General features: G+C 51.8%; 1 protein-coding gene across 3 annotated transcripts in view; it reads left to right on the top strand.

Moving 5' to 3' along the window:
* LOC109375438 (protein FAM163A) overlaps positions 1 to 17,131 on the top strand; it is a 69,630-nt gene extending 52,499 nt beyond the window's left edge. For 2 of the 3 annotated variants that reach the window (XM_019630828.1, XM_019630827.1), the window contains 4 exons: positions 8,064 to 8,145; positions 12,399 to 12,420; positions 13,387 to 13,501; positions 14,079 to 17,131. In XM_019630828.1, the coding sequence (XP_019486373.1) occupies positions 13,409 to 13,501; positions 14,079 to 14,486 (501 nt within the window). In that variant the 5' untranslated portion in view covers positions 8,064 to 8,145; positions 12,399 to 12,420; positions 13,387 to 13,408 and the 3' untranslated portion in view covers positions 14,487 to 17,131. The remainder of the gene's footprint in view (positions 1 to 8,063; positions 8,146 to 12,398; positions 12,421 to 13,386; positions 13,502 to 14,078) is intronic. The other variant, XM_019630829.1, reaches the window with a different exon arrangement.

Genomic DNA, 17,131 nt, shown 5'->3' with positions numbered 1-17,131 from the left:
ATCTATGTTTCTGTTTTTATGCCAATACCATGCTGTGTTGATTACTATAGCCTCATAGTATAGTTTGATGTCAAGTAGATGATACCTCCAACTTTGTTCTTTCTCAAAGTTGCTTTGGCTATTCAGGGTCTTCTGTGGTTCCATATGCATTTTAGAATTATTTGTTGTAGTTCCATGCCATTGATAGTTTGATAAAGATTGCATTGAATCTGTAGATTGCTTTGGGTAGTATGGACATTTTTTTATCTTTCTATGTCCGTTAATATTTGCTTTATATATTTAGGTGCCCCTACGTTGGGTGTGTAAATGTTTACAAGGGTTATATCCTCTTGTTGGATTGATCCCTTTATCATTATGAAATGTCCTTCTTTATCTCTTGATAGCCTTTGTTTTAAAGTCTACTTTGTTTGGTATAAGTATTGCTACTCTAGGGTTTTTTGGGTTTTTTTTCATTTGCATCTGCATGAAATATCTTGTTTCATCCCTTTATTTCAGTCTGTGTGTGTCTTTCTATCTGAAGTGAGTCTCTTGTAGGCAGCATATATATGGGTCTTGTTTTCCTATTCATTTAGCCACCCTATGTCTTTTGATTGGAACATTTATCCATTTACATTAAAGTAATTATTGATAGATGTCATTATTGCCATTTTATTAATCATACTATTCATGTTTTTTTAATTTTTCTTCTTAAAGAAATCCCTCTAACATTCCTTGTAATACTGGTTTGGTGGTGAGGAATTCCTTTAGTTTTTTCTTGCCTGGGAAGCTCTTTATCTCTCCTTTGATTCTAAATGATAGCCTTCCTGGGTAGGATAACCTTGTTTTGTAGGTCCTAGCTTTTCATCACTTTGAATATTCCATGCCAGTCCCTTCTGGCCTGCAAAGTTTCTGTTGAGAAATCATCCGATAGCCTTTAACCTTTGGCATTTTAGCTATGATGTGTCCTGGTGTGGGCCTGTTTGGTTTCAACTTGTTTGGGACTCTCTGCACTTCCTGAGCTTGTATGTCTATTTCCTTCACCAGGTTAGGGAAGTTTTCTGTCATTATTTCTTCAAATAGGTTTTTAATCCCTGCTGTCTCTATTTTCCTTCTGTTACCCCTATGATGCGAATGTTGTTATGTTTGATGTTATCCCAGATGTCCCTTAAACTATCTCAGTTTTTAAAAATTTCTTTTTCTTTTTGTTGTTTTGATTGGGTATGTTCTACTATTTGTCTTCCAAATCACTGATTCAGTCCTTCGCTTCATCTAATCTGCTATTGATTCCATCTCATATATTCTTCATTTCACATATAGTATTCTTCATTCCTGACTGGATCTTTATGGTTTCTCTCTCTTTGTGTAAGTTCTCACTGAGTTCATCTATTCTCCCCCTAAGTTCATTGAGCATCCTTATAATCAGTGTTTTGAACTCTGTATCTGATAGATTGCTTGCCTCCATTTCATTTAGTTCTTTTTCTGGAGTTTTGTCCTGGTCTTTCATTTGGGACATGCGTCTTTGTCTCCTCATTTTGGCTGCCTTCCTATGTTTGTTTCTATGTATTAGGTAGATCTGCTATGTCTCCTAGGCTTGGCAGGGTGGCCTGATGTAGTAGGTGTCCTGTGGGGTCCAGTGACACAATTTCCCTTGAACCTTGATTGCTGTTGGCAATCAAAGTGGGTAGGATTGACCCTCAGGCTGACTGGCTGTGAGGACTGGCTGTGACTACATTGGATAAGCTATTATGTGGGGGTTGACCCATGAAACAAGATTCATTTTATCAGGGCTCTGGTGCTGCCAAGTCCACCTTTTGGGTGTGTCATTTGTGGAGCTAATTGGATGGTGTTCTGGTTTGGTCTGAAACTGTCCACCTAGTGTATTGGTTGTGGAGCCTCTTGGGTGAGGCTCCGGTGCAGGCCAAAGTCAGCCATTGCCTGTGCCCAACCCGGGGCCACCTGGTAGGAGCTACAAAGTGATCTGCAGTTAGTAGCTGCCTATGCTGGGCTCAGAGGCACCTGGGAGAAGCTGTCCTGCAAACTGAGGCAGGCTGCCACTAGTGCTGAGTTTGGGGCTTCTTAACAAGAGGTGCACAGCATGCCAGCTGCTGCTTGTTTGGGGTTTGTGGACCTCTGAGAGATTTTAGGAAATTCCACAGCATGAGCTGAGAAAGACAACTTGTGCAGAAAAGCTGCTGGAAGAGGTTTGGACTGGGCATGAGATGGGTAGGATGGGATCTCAGGGAATAACCCGGGTGGGGTAAACAGTGTTAGCCAAGTTAATGTAGAGCTCAGCTATGGTGCCCACCTGCACCTGCAGGCTGTGTGGGGTGGGATGGGGGTGGGGGGACAGCTCAACAAACGAACAATGGCACCTATTAGCACTTCTGTCTGGAGTGTGGCCCCTCCAGCCCTTATGCCGAATCCAGATAGTTCAGTTCCTCCCTGTATGTCCCTGGCTCTTTTTGAGCTGCTGTCCCTTCGCTGGAGCTTAGGGCAAGCATTTGTGAGCAAGTGAGTCTGTGCTCAAGCTCTTTAAGAGGACGCCTGGGTCTACAGCAGCCCTTTGTCTTACCCTGACAGAATCCCTGCTGAGTTTCACAGCCAGATGTTGTGGGGGCCCCTCTTCCAGGCACTGGTTCTCCAGGCTAGGGTGCCCAGTGTGGGGCTGGGACCCCTTCCACCTTGGGGACCTCCACAGCTGCAATATCCCTCCATCCTTAATCACCACATGTGTGTGTGGGACCAGCCTGTTTCACATCTCTGCCCCTCCTTCCAATCTCCACGTGGCTTCTTCTTTATATCCTTAGTTATAGGCGTTCTGTTCAGCTAGTCTTCAGGTGGTTCTCAAGTGTCATCGTTCTATAATTTAGCTGTAATTTTGATGTGGTCGTGGGAGCAGGTGAGCACAGCATTTGCCTACTCTGCCATCTTGACTGGAAGATGCTCAGTGAATCCATTCATGATGTCTTAAACAAAAGGCTCAGTCCCAGTGAGGAGGGACATATTGGAGTGCCAATAAATGGTGGCTTGCTTATTAGTGTTGCCTAGGTGCTTTCACACGTTTTCTCATGGCACAGAGAGGTTAGCATTTAACATTGGAAGACCTGAGAACTGTCTGCAACACCACTTAACTAGTTATGCCCTTACATGAGTCACCTATTCTTTCTGAGCCTCAGTTACCTCATCAATAAAATGGAGTTGATGACGATCCCCATCATTTCACAGAGCTGTTATATTTAAAAGATCCTACCAAAAACATTCATTCATTCATTCGTTCATTCATTCTGTAAACATGCATGAAAATCTACTCTTTATTAGACGCTGAAATACAAAAATATGCCCCAGCTCCTGCCCCAAAAGGCCACAGACTCTAGTGGATGAGACAAAGATATAATAATTTTTTTATAAAAGAAGAAGAGTATAATGTGAGAGATGCCAGCAGCCTGAAGTAGAGGACAACTGGCTCTGCCCTGGGAAGTTTTCATAGAGGAAGTGGCACTTGAGAGAGGTGGAGGTGATGTGGAGGGGACTCTCATCAAACAAAGTATGGAGCCATGTAGTTTTATGAAACAGCAATACAGAATAAAAACAAATCCTTCTTTCAAGTGATGGGTCTTCAGATATTTGACAAAAGTTATCATAGCCTCTCCTCCCATTTTTCCTCCAACATCTCCTCTTAGACATGCTCAACAAGCGCAGTTTCTTCAATCATTGTTTACCTGATTGGCTGTGAGCCCCCCAGGCCCTCCCTGGACATGGCCCCTTCTCTGCATGTCCCAGTGGCAGGGAATACATCAACTTATGTCACATATGTTACCATAACCAGTTTGTTAGGTATAGCCTAATTGACATATTTTAAAGCCATTTATTTGCTTGTTCCAAAATTCCAGGAATCTACAAGCTACACCACAAATTGGAAAGCTCATTAGCCATTCACATAATGATGTATGGACTTGTCTCATGAACACAGAAAAAGTATGTGTGTGAAGAGAGTGTGGGTCATAGAAAAGAGAAAATGACTGCCTGCGTGCTCATGCAGAGATGATGTGGACGGCTGGCTTAGTGCTACCAGGGGACAATGAGAACCCCAGCTCTGAATGTTGTCTCATTAAATCTCGAGGGATCCTGGTACGGCAGCTCAGAGACTAGTCTTTCAGGCGTCATTTCCTAGCTCTGTCAGGCTCAGAACTGGCCTTTATGGAACTGGGTGCTTTTCCATTACTGTAAATCAAAAGGAAAGGCAAAATGAACAGAAGGAAAGCCCCTCTGGAAGGAAAGAACAGGCCCGCCGCAGGAGATGGAGGCCCGCTGCTGTCGTAAATGCTGCGCTGGGCACCTGGCAGACGGCAGAGCCCCACCACACACGAAACAGCCGTTGTGGGCCCCAGGCCACCTGACTTCACATGGTGTTTTTTCTCACTGTTGAACACAGGGCATTATTTGTGTGAATGCAGTCCCCTTGAAGCCCCATCTCTGGGTGAAAAAGCCTTGTCCTTACCAGGTCTGCTCCCAAACCTTGACAGAGCCAACTCACCAAGGGACAGGTGAACACAAAGGGCCATTTCTTCTGTTCACAGCACAGAGGACTGCAAGGACCCTGGGTCCTTGGAACAGGACTTTGGAGTTTAAATAACACCCCCGTTTCCCACTCTCCTCATGCTGAAAGGGAAGGTGCGTCATCGACCTTCGTTTTGCAGATGAACCTCAAGGAAATCATTAATTGTCCCAAGTCACCCAGGGAAGGAGTGCAGAAAGTAGAATGGAAACCCAAATAGTGTGCCCTAGCCTGGTGCCCTTTCACCCTCCACAGCAGCAGAGACCAGAAGCGAAGGCTGTGTGCTGGGACAGGCAGCAGGCACGCAAAACATCTTCCCCATCACACCCGCAATCCAGGCCTAGGCTGCAGAGCACGAGGCCGGTGGAACGGAGCCGTACGAAGGCTCAGGAGCCTGAGTCTGTGCCCGCAGGTGGGCTGTCATCTAAGGAAGGAAGCAAAGTACACCCACAGGACAGCAGTGATCAACAGATACAGTTACCTGCGGACAAATGGGAACGTCGAATAAAAATGTGCAGCATTAAGCCAAGGCTCCCTGGTAGCAGTGAGAGCCGCTTGTTCTTTTGTTTGAGTTGGACCTCAGATGCAGAAGGTTCATTATATCTCTATTACTTCTCAGATACTTCTCATTGTCATTCGTCACTGGTCTGTGCAGAGCCCCTCTCATTTTGTGTTTTCCCTCTTTTATTCTTACCCCCGTTCTCATTCTCCTCCTTCCACAGTCAGCCATTCCACCGTATTTGATGTGTATCCACTTTTTGCTTTTTGTTTTTGTTTTGTGTATGGAGGTACAGTTGACATACATTATCTTAGTTTCAGGTGTAGTACAGCATAATGATATGCTATTTATGTATTGTGAAACAATCACCGCAATAAGTCTTAACGTCTTTCACATTACATAGTTACAAAAAGATCATTTTTCTTGTGAGAGCTTTTAAGATCTACTCTCTTAGCAACTTTCAGATCTGCGGTTCAGTATTAGTAACTCTAGTCACCATGCAGCACATGACATCCCCAGGACTTATTTATTTTATAAGTGGAAGTTTGTACCTTTTGACCCCTTCACCCATTTCTCCCATCCCTTCACCTGCCCGCCCCCGCCGCCACACCCCATCTCTGGCAACCCCCAATCTATCATCTGTATCTGTGAGCTTGGGGTTTTGTTTTGCTTTGGGTATGAGTTCTTGAAAATAAGAATTGTTGGCCTGTATGCTTGTGTCTTAAATGTATGTAAGCAGTATTATGCATCTCATTCTAGGTTTTTGGTCTTTTTATCACTTAGCACTGTTTGTGTATTTCACTTTGCCAAGGTTTATACTTGTTGCTATGTGTTGCTATGGTCCATCTGGTCGGCTGCTTTCAGCAGTCGCATTATCCTCTGAGGTGTGCATCACCCCGCGTTTACCTCCCCACTCCCAGTGATGCCCAGTGAGCTTGCTTCCAACCCCCTGCCACCATAAACAGCACAGTGATGCATATCTTCTCACATGACCCCTTCTGGGTGTATTGAGAAAGTTGGGGGACATAGACCCAGGAGCAGAATTGATGTTTCATGGATTATGTGTGAACTTAAAATGACCAAATAGTGCCTGGTGCCCCCTCAACAGCTGCCCTAGCTACACCCCCACCAGCAGTGCCCCTAAACTCCCACATCTGCTCCAGCACTTGGCATTATCCAGCTTCCTAATTTTGGCCAGTCCTACCGATGCAGAGTGATAGCCCATGTGGTTCCAATTTGCAGTTCTCAGGTTACTAATGAATTTGGGCATATCTTCGTTTTCTTGTTGGTCTTTGGGTTTCCTCTTTCATAAGCCACCTGTCTGTTGCCTGTGATTACACTGAGGTTCTTTCTTTTTTCCCTTGGTGATTTGCAAAGCTTCCTTGTATTCCTTAGAGAGGCCCCTTCTTGAACAGCACAGGCATCTTTACAGCTGTCGTTGCTCGTCTCGGGCAAAGGAACCGATATAACCACCAAGTCTTCACACCCTCATTCTGGGGTCAGGGTTTGGTAATGGCCAGAAGTTCAATCAAAGTGAAAGGAGCCCCATCCTTCCCTCCCCTCTGCCAGCCTTGCCATCCGGGAAGACAGGTAACAAGGAAATAAACTTTCTCTTCTCCAGGGCTGCTAACCTGCTGTGTCAATTTCATGCGTTAATGCGTGATTGTATGAGGCTTAATTGCATCAGAGGAAATTGAGATCAGCCGAATCTTAGGCCCCACTTAATTAACCTGTGTTCCTAAGGGGGGCTGAGCAGGAATCAGGGGACAGCCAATCATTAATTACATGTGCTGGTGCCAGTTGCGGCTGGCATTTCCTGCCAGTGTTTGCCAGGCAGGGAGACAAGTGACCCTGCCTCAATGCAATGAAGTCACTGAGGGACCTGGAGGCTGTATTGAGGGCTAAATCTAGAAGGGAGGTGAAGGCGGGGACAGGGCACTATGAGTGACCATCTACCTTCTCAACTTCTCCCGGAACTCTGCCCCTGAGACTCTCTGAACTCAGATGAGCACCAGTCTGTCAGGCATGCTATTTACTGTCTGTCCTTCGACCTCCAGCTTCTGGCTGAGGCAGAGAACCTGGGCGTGGTCAGCCCTGTCCCCACAGAAGGTGGCTCTGTGGATCTGGTTAACGGTTGGGTCCCCTCCCCAATCACACACACACCCAGTGGGGCCCTCCCTGCTCGGGACCCAGTGCAGGGTGGCACATCATCACCAGTGTGTGTCCTTCTCTTCCCGCACCCCATTCTCAGTACAGGACCCAGACCATCCTCTAAATAATGTTGAGTGGCTATTTAAAGAATTTTGGTTTGAAGGGACCCCCAATAATTAGCCTACACTGGGCTCCTAGACGTTTCAGTTGGGTCCTGTCTCGCTCTCCTCCATCTGCACGTCAGCGTGGTGATCTTGTTGTCTGTGTCCACCTGACGATCTTATCCTGTCCAACTTGTTCATCTGACAGTCTAGTTGGCATGTGGGCCTGGGGGATGTCAGAAAGCCGGAGAAAGGGGAAGGGGTGTACAGCTCTGGGCCCCGGGAATACGGACAGGCCCCGGGGAGGGTGGGGAAGGGAGTGGGAAGGAGGCATGGGGGCCATCGAGAGAGAAGGGGTTAGCCATGTGGGCAACAAGGACACGCCTGACGCCAGGCAGGTCGGACTTCTCCAGTGGAGCATGGAAGGGGCAGCCGGACCCCCTGCGCCCGCTGAGCTCACTTCCCAGAACAGGCAAAGGCTACTGCCCGGCGTCCTGCTGCGTTGGGCCGAGGGTTCTTCCAGACAGCAGCACCGAGAGAAGGAAACAAGGATGAGATAGGATGTGGCCTTAGAGTCTGTCCTCAGGTTCTTCGGCTGGGGGCCTCAGAGACCAAGGCTGCCCTTCGGGGACTTCACTCATGTCAAGAGGTCAAGAAACAAGCCCCTTGAGGACATGCACTGCAGTCTTGGGGTTACAACCAGGTGCCCGCGCGAGCCTGTCTGCCCTCTCGGCACCCCCTTCCAGCTCTCACTGACCTCCCCTCTCTTCTCTGGCAGGCACGGACGCCCTTGGCCATGACGCAGCCCCATGACGGCCTGTGTGACTGAACCATTGCTGCCTCGGCTGTTTCACTTAAGTGTAAGGCACAGGCCAACCCCGCTCCCTGCCAGAAAAAGATGCCTGGACCCTGGGTGGGGAGAGGTGTCGGTGGGGAGGAGCCCGGAGTCACGGGCACAGAGGGCAGGCCCCGGTGTCTTTGGCTTGTCCCCTCTGGCTGCCCTCAGGCCTTGAGTTGGTCACCGCTGAATCCATTCTGTTCAGATCTGCTAGGAGGGAACATGGGGACCTCTTTCTCCTGTTCCCAGGAAGGTAATCAGGAGACGGCTGATATGATGTAAACTGTATGGCACTGGCCCTGGGGTCCTGACTCAGACACTTGCTATTGTATGACTTTAGGCACCTCATTTTAATGGTCTGGCTTCCCCTCCTGCCTGTGGGGGTTTTGTATGGTTCAAAGGGGGTGCTATCTTTTGCTGCATAATAAGCCACCACATACTGAGCAGCATGTAACAACACACATTGAGGCTCTCACAGTTCCTGTGGGTTGGGAATCCAGGAATGGCTTGCTGGGTCTGCTGCTCCAGGATCTGACATGAGGCTGCATTCAAGGTGTCCACTAGGGTTGCGTTTTCATTCGAAAGCTCAACTGGGAGAGAGTTCCACTCTCACTTATGTGCTTGTTCAGTTCCTTTTGGGCTGTCGGATTGAGGGCCTCAGCTCCTGCTGTCCAGTGGCCTGAGGGCCAGAGGCCACCTTCAGGTCCTTGTCACATGGGCCTCCCCAACATGGCAACTTGCTTCATCAAAACCAGCAAAGGAGAAAAAGTTGTCCAGCAAGAGGGAAGTCAAAACGTTATATAATCTAGTCTCAGAAGTGGCATCCCATCACCTTTGCTGTATTCTGTTGGGTAAAAGCAACTCACAGGTCATACCACCCCTCAAGGGGGGGGGGGAGTATAAGGCATGACTGCCAGGAGGCAGGATACATTTGGGGCCATCTTAGAGCCTGCCCATCACAGGAGGAGCTGTAAACTGGAGGTGCCGATGAGATGCACAGAGTTATTGTTATTATTTGCTTCTGGTTGTAAAGAGAAAATGAGCCTGCCTTAAATAATAGAGAGCCACTGGATGTGGGAATTTAAATGCTAAATTGTACCATTAGTACTGGGCCTCAGGGAGCCTGCCTGGGACCTGGTTAGCTCACTGCATGCCCTCACCCCATGCCCTCTTGGGTTTTGATTGTCTGGCAGACTCAAGCAGCCAAAAAACATGTGGGTCTTCCTTTTTCCCATAAGCCAGCGTGTTTGAAGGATCTTTTAGTTTACAAAGGGCCCTCACGTACATGAACCTCACTTTTTGTTCTCAATCATACCTGTATACTGAGTTTTTGGTTCACCTCTCTTTCGTAGGTGGAAAAGGTGGTCAGTTTCCAAGCTGGGGTGGCTGCTCAGAGGCACAGGTGGGGCTCAGATGGGCCTTCAGACCCTTGACTCCGCCTGCATTGTCACACTCCGCCCACATTTCTGGCCATTTCTGCTGTCCAGCCTTCATGGTGCTGAAAGAAGGGGGGCCAGCATGGGGGGCAAAAGGAGGGAGGGCACTGGGGATTTTTTGTTTGTTTTTAAAGATTTTATTGGGGAATTGGGGGAGGGAACAGTGTTGGGGAATCGGGGAAGGGGAACAGACAGGTTGCTGACCTTTTGTTCTTCAGTCTAGTTATGGAGGATGTCGCGTCACTGGCCCATGTTGGTGTTATCATTGTGCTCTTCCTGGGTGAGACAGTCACTCGCCGGCCATTGGACGGCTGCTCACGGCAGCTCACGCCGGCTGCCAGCCACTCACAGGAGCTTATGGCAACCCACTGCAGCAGTGGCTGCAGCCTACGCTGTCTCCAGCGACTCACGGCAGCCCAGCTCCAGGTTGAGCTGTTGTTCACCATCTGAGCTGTAGAGGGCACAGCGTCACTGGCCCATGTGGGATTCCAATCTGTGGCCCTGCTGCTCAGAGCTCATGCTCCCAAGCCAACTCTTAACCAATGAGCCACTCGGCCGGCCTGGCACTGTTCTTATATGGCTTCATAATTCCCTGTCTCCTAACACAGGGTGGGCACATCCCAGGGGACTAGGCCAAGACTTTAGCAGAGGGGGTCACTGCCACCTCCCCCAACTTCAGGTCACTCCATAGGCCTCTCTGTCTCTTAAGCAGCCCTCAGTAGAGAGCGTGCTGGCAAAGCAGGCGAAGGCAGGGTGGTGTTTTAGTGGAGGCACATAAATCCTCCCAAGGCTGAGCTTCGTCCCCCACCAAATGCCCAGTGAGTCCCTGACGCTCGGCCCACCATGCACCTGGGCAGTCAGATCTGTCCCAAAGGCGATGCTCAAGTCTGCAGACGGGATGTGAGCTGAGAGGTGCGACTTGCTGCCCCCTGGTGGTATATCTGAGTCATAACTGCCAGGCCTGTGCAAGAAATAACCGGGAGATGATTAACAAACTTATTATTAAGTACCCGCTGTGTGCCAGGCACTGCGTATAACGCTACAGAGGGATAGGAAACAGTTTGGGATACAACCCCCTAACCTCAAAGGACTCATAATTTAGTGGAGGAGTCAAGATGTTCGCACACGCAAGTTGACAAGCATCCTGCCAAGACAGAGTTTGAAAAGCGTGGTGCATAGAAAGGCATTGCAGAAGGAGTCCTGGAGGAAAGAGAGCATCACCGTTGGGGCAGCCAGAGATGGTTTCTCAGAGCCTCGAAAGATGGGCGGGAATAAATAGCCGGAGAAAATGAGACCATGCACCCCCCTGCTGAAAGCTCTGCAGGAACCCCTTCGTCTCCGGCAAAGCTAAAACCCCACGTCCTTGCCTGGCTTACAGCCTCTCCAGCTTTGTTCCGCCCCTGTCCTGTACAGGCCTTTCCAGATTCCCACAAGTCCGAGAACCCCATGTATTTTCAGACTCCTTCCCTCTCCATTGTGTCTACTGGACAACCTCCCACGCAGCTTTTAGGATTCTGCTCAAACATGTCTTCCCTGAAACCTTTCCCCGAGTAGTTAGTTGCCCCACCTCTGTGTTCCCACAGCCCCCGGTCTGTGTGTCTCTGGCTGTGTGTCTCACACCATATTGTAAGATATGGGGTGACCGGTTAGCTCAGTTGGTTAGAGCGTGATGCTGATAACACCAAGGTTGCCGGTTCGATTCCCTGCATGGGCCACTGTGAGCTGCGTCCTCCCTAAAAGAGCCAACTATGCCGTTGTAGCATGAAAGCCATGTGTGACCAATGACCATGGCTGTTCCAAGATATGTTAAGTGTCTTTCCATCGCCAGGCTATAAGCTTCTTAAGGAGGGTTCATGTAAGAGAGACAGTGGGAGGCGGGGAGGGAAACAAATTGGTGGTGAGCATGCAAGGAAGAGGGGCAGGGAAAAGCTTCTGAAGTTTGGTCCAAAAGTTCGTGGCCAGATCAATGTATCCTGCAGGCAGTGTGATGTTGGGAAGGGTCTGGAGGAAACGAAGGGTGCTGGGGTGCTAACGACCAAAGGCTAAGGGTGCTCAGAGCCAAAACCAGTGAGATCGGTTAGAAAGCCACTGCACCAGTGCAGGCATGAGATGCCAAGGGTTTTAACCAATGTGGAGAACAGCAGACTGGGGGAAGCCAGAGGAGAATTTGAGGGTCTGAAAGTCTGGGCAAGTAGGGGAGCACCCCATGGCCTTGTCAAACCCTACTATGCAAATTAATCACCTGGGACCCTGTCAAAATGCAGCTTCTGACTCATTAGGCCTGTGGTGGGGCCGGAGATGCTGCATTTCAAACCCGCTCCACAGATGGCATGGCACGGCGAGCACCTGTGAGTGACTTACAGGCAGTGCAGGGAGCATGCCGTGTTCTAGGAGCACTTAGTGAAGAGCAGGTGGTGTCTTTGGGTGAAGAGAAAGGTGCCGTTTCCACCAGGTGAACAGCAGGGCAAGGGGCTTTGTGAGCAGAGCCCCCACTTGCCCTTTGAGTAACGCGCAACCTGCAAAAGCCTTCGTGCAGCTCTGGTGGAACCACTAACAGACAGACAGGTCCGAGGTGAGGGAGCCCCCGTGGAGAGAGGGTGATGATTCAGCCTGTCACAGTTGGGTTTGGCATGCCAGTGGGACATCCGAGTGCAGTGCCTGTCCACTAGCAGCTGGAGACCCAGCTGGAGACGCAGATTTGGTGTGTGGGGGCTTACTGATGACAGAGCACACGGTGAGGAAGGCAAGGTGAGGTGAGGTACAGCTTAGGGACTGATCTAAGCTTGTCAGCGGGTAACGGTCTTCTTTCAACACCTCCATCCCTTTTGTTGCCTTGCAGGTCACCATCCCCTGTACTGAACGTAAGTGCTCACTATCCTTCTTTCATCCTCAAGAGGCCAAGTCTCCTTGTACCCTCCTTGGTCCCCATGAGCCCCAGAGGCTCAGAAATCCCCATCCAGCGGCCCGAACGGGGAGTCAGCCTGAGGCCAGACAGCCTCTCATCCACAGCTTGCCTCTGTCCTGTGAGCCCACCGTAGCCAGGCCCAGCTCCCCAGCCTCGCCACAACCCCCACAGCCTTCCCGGAGCCAGAATGCCGCCTGCCTGCTCCCGCTGGGCTCGCTGTGCCCTTGTTTTCCACAAGAGCTGGAAAGAAAGGAAAGAGGCCCCCCTCCAAAAAGAGTGTGGGTTTGAGCCAGAGCGGCAGTAGGCAGAACTTTGGAGGTTCAGACCCTGTCCCCTCCGCCTGGGCCAAAGGCTCAGGGACCACTGGTGTTCATGCCTCCGAGGGCAGAGAGTGAGAGCAGGGCCATTGGGGTGAACCAGGCAGGGGGAGACCTCAGCCTGATCAGTCAAGGCTGGGGTTCATCACGTGTGAAATAGGGATAATTAGGAATTGTCCAAGATCGTTTGGAGGACTAACTGAGATACCCAGCGGAATGCTGAGTGCTGAGCCCACAGTAAACTGAAGCTGTTTTTCTTTGTGTCTTGAAGCCACCGGTGGAGGGGCTGTAGTTTAAGCAGGACATAAGGAGAGGGGAGAGGGGAGGCAGAAGAGAATTAGAGGGAAAGACAGCTAGAACCTTTGAAACTGGGTAGAAACAGGAAGCACTGCATCCCCTCTTCCGTCCACCTCCAGGAGATGTCAGCCCCCCGGGGAGGCTGGCTCAGGCCACAGCCACCCTCTGGGATTCAGGAAGTCCCCAGTATCCCAGCTGCTGGGGTCCCCCTACCTCCAGCTGTGCAGACAGTTTCAGGAGGGCGCCCTGCCCCGTGCCCAGTGTGGCCGCCGTGGCTGCCTCTCAGCCTTCCATGCATCTCCTTGCAGAGTTGGATGGGGCGTCGGGCGGATGACAGCGGGAACAGTAGTGATCACTGGCGGAATCCTAGCTACGGTCATCCTTCTCTGCATCATCGCTGTCCTGTGCTACTGTCGGCTCCAGGTCAGTCCCCCAGCCTGTGGCCCGAGGCCACCTGCAAACTGCTGCCCCATTGGGGCGGACACCGGAGGCCCTCTTCTGGGTGACAAAGCCCAAAGCCATGGAATGTGGGAGGCATAAGTCAAGGGGCCTGGGAGCTGGGGAGCGATCAGAGGGGAGCTGTGCATCCCCCACACTCTGCACACGTAGGGCACCCAAAGGGGGCATGCTGGGAAGATACTGGCTGATTGGGTTGCGTCTCCTGCGTGTCTGAGATTTCAGAGCGGTGGGAAGGGCACCGTTCTAGGGAGACTGAAAGCTGCTCCCCGCCACCCCTGGCCCTGTCCTCAGTGTGACTTGTGTGTCCCTCCCTCGCTGCCTCCCTGCCTGTGAACCATAGCCCAGAGGTAATGCACTGGGAAGTAGGGGAAGAAGAGGGGAGCAAGGCTGGGGATCTGTGGAACGTGGCCTCTGGTGTTGAGTTTGGACCTCAGCGCCCACAAAGTGCCTGGCACGGGGTCCTCAGTGGAGCAGGGGCGTGGGTGCCCGTGTGCTCAAAGGGGGCCTTCAGCCCTCAGGGCCCCCTCCCATCTCCCCTCAGTATTACTGCTGCAAGAAGAGAGGAGCTGAGGATGCAGATGACGAGGAGGAGGAGCACGACCTGCCCACACCCTCCAGGGGCCCCCCCTGCAATGCCTGCAGCTCCCAAGCCCTGGATGGCAGAGGCGGCCTGGCGCCTGTCACCGGCGAGCCCTGTGGCCAGCCGTGTGGAGCGGCAGCCCGCCACTGTACCACCTGCTCCCCATATAGCTCCCCCTTTTACATACGGACGGCTGACATGGTGCCCAATGGGGGCGGAGGCGAGAGGCTGTCCTTCGCTCCCACGTACTACAAGGAGGGGGGACCCCCGTCCCTCCAGTTGGCAGCACCCCAGAGTTACCCGGTGACATGGCCTGGCCCTGGGCGTGAGGCCTTTACCAATCCAAGGGCTATTAGTACAGACGTGTAACCAACCCCTCTTGCCCCCGAACCCCACACACACCAACGCGGCTGCCCCAGCAGGAGCAGTGGAGCCAGCCGTGCCCCCTCCAGCATCCCACAGGGACTGTCTCCATTTCTTTGGCTTTTCTTGCCTCACAGTGGAAGGTTCACCAGGATTCAAGCTATTGGATGTGCTGAGAACCAGGGCAGGGCCTGGTCCCCTGGCCCGGAGAGGGGGCCTGACAGGTTGAGTTGGTAGCTTTGCCCGTTTTTCTGTTGGGACATTCCTCTGTCCAGCTCCCGCGCTCCAGGTCCCTCTCATTTTCCTCACTCCCCCAGCTTTGTGGATTTTGAGAAGAAGGAAAGTTATGCAAAGGTCTGGAGGCCTCCAGAAACCTTGGGAGATGAAAGAAGAAAGGGGGACATGGGGCAGGGTGAGAGGGGAGCGCTGCAGAATTCGAGAAGGGAGAGGAGGCTGTGAAAGAGACTGCTGCAGGACTTGCTGGCTGAAAAGAATCCAAGAGCTAGCTTGCAGTGTAGTTTTGTGTTTCGGTTGTCATAGAGACGGCAGGCCCCATAGCTGCTCCAATGTCGAGCTGATTCCTGAAGACATCACAGGTGTATCTGCCCCTTCCCCGTAGAACACATTGAGTTGGCTTTAATGGCGGAAGGTTATTTGTGGGGAATGCATCGAAAAGGGGCTGTGTGACCTTGTCTCCCCTTAAATCCTCTTTCCCTGCCTCAGAACGAGCTGCCTGGCTGAGAGCCTTTTTCAGGTTTTGTTAGGAGAGTTCGAGTTGCTTAGCAAGCGAGGTCCTGCTGGTGGTCTCTGGGGCTGTGGCCCGCCGTGCTGAGTGGTGTGCGTGGATGCAGCCCTGCGAGAGCGTGTGCGTTCTCATGCGTGTGCGCACGCGAGGGGTTTGGCCACCTGCGGGACCCGCCGAGTGGAAGGGTCTCTGATGTCGCACCTCGAAAGAAAAGTCTGACCCCCAGACGGCATGAGGGAAAACTGATTCAGTGGCCAACCCCTGTACAGGAAGAGCCTGAAGAGTCTCCCGTGGGATGATGCTGTCCCACCGGCCCCTCTAGGGCGTACCGCTCGGGCACCCAGCTGTGACGCTGTAGGCCGGACCACTCACTCACCGGGCACAGCGGCCCAGGCTCCTGAGGTCCGGAAGGTCTGACTTAGCAGTCGGATCCCTCTTGCCGCCCTCCGTCCAGGCCACGCGCCACTCCCAGTCTCGGGGAGGGCCGATTTACTGCTGTCTCACTCTAGCCCCAAGTCCGCGCCCACCTCGCACTCATGTCAGCCGTGGCCTTACGCTGTTCGAGTGAATGCATCCGATGAGTTTTCCAGCTGCCTCTGTAGCAAGGGGTGGCCGCCCCCCTTCGAAGCCTGCCTCCCTACCTGACTGCACTCTCTCTGCACCCACGGATGCCCCTGGGGGGGTGGCAGGGAAGGAGCTGGCGCCTCTGCTGAAGGATCACTGTTCAGGCTCCTGTCACCCTGCATCTCAATCTGTTTATTAAGGCACACCAGGATCAGAGGATCTGGGGTCCGGTCACACTTTGGTCACTCACTAGCTCTAGGGATCAGCCACTTATCTTCTCTGAGACCCCATTTTCTCCAGGGAAATGAGACTTGCCCAGATGGACTTGAAGGGCCCTGCAGTGCTCCACGAAGCCAGGGCTGCCTGTGAAGATCTGCCAGCCAGGCCACGCAGTCCTGGCGGGGCTGGGTACACTTGCCAGCTGTCTGATCCTGTGTGCAGGGATGCATGCTAAGGAACAAAGACCACAGTAAAACAGGACTAGCAGGCAGAGCAGTGGTGATTGTGAAAAGCACGTGTTTGCCTGACTCTCCTACTGAGTGGCCTCAAATGGTAACATTGGTCTTCACACAGGAGGCAGCTCTAGGTGTCATGAAATCCGTCTCCGAGTGCAGAGGGGCCAGCTGAGGACGGCGGCTTTAACATACCCCATCCCACTGCCAGCCATTGCTGGGCCAAGCACACCCCCTTGATGCGAGCTGCTGGGCCTGGCCGCTCTCACCGCTTCCTGACGGCCAGCCCCAGTGCCTTGCTGCTCTGGAATTCCATAGCCAATCAACCCCAGCAGGGGCTGTCCCTCCTTCATCAAACAACAACAGGGTCCTTGTACCTCCCGCATTTGCAGAAATCAAGACAACCTAATCACCTGTCACCTGCTCCTTACGCCTGATTTGTTGGGGTCCCCAAGTGGAAAGCATCTTGTGGGGTCCTGTCCCCTCCTATAGCTTTCCCAGCCTAAGTCCTGTCAACCCACAGATGACAATCTAGGTGTGGGGCACTGGAGAAATGGTGGGCCACTGCTCCCCCACACACAGCTGCATGCCGCTCAGAGCACAGGCTCAAAGTTGCCCGCCCACCTGCCCGTAGGTGCGAGGGCCTGACCTGTGGAAGAGGAAGCTCCCCCATTCAGCTGCACGGCATTTTTTAGCTATGGGACACTACCTGGACACCCTCCAAACTGCACCCTAAACAGGAAGAGGGGAGTCCGGGAACCCTGTCTTCTCCGCCATTTTGTCTTCACCTCCACTCATGCTCCTGCTGCAGATTTCTTGTCCTGCATCTTTGGTAACTTGGAGTCACAACCAAGCGAATGTCAAAATAAATGAGGAGTTTGAAATAGAAA

The sequence above is a fragment of the Hipposideros armiger genome, unplaced genomic scaffold (assembly GCF_001890085.2).
Source record: "Hipposideros armiger isolate ML-2016 unplaced genomic scaffold, ASM189008v1 scaffold_950, whole genome shotgun sequence".
In the NCBI taxonomy this organism is placed as follows: domain Eukaryota; kingdom Metazoa; phylum Chordata; class Mammalia; order Chiroptera; family Hipposideridae; genus Hipposideros; species Hipposideros armiger.
Note: the sequence above shows the minus strand (reverse complement) of the source record. Positions and strands in the feature narration are given on the sequence as shown.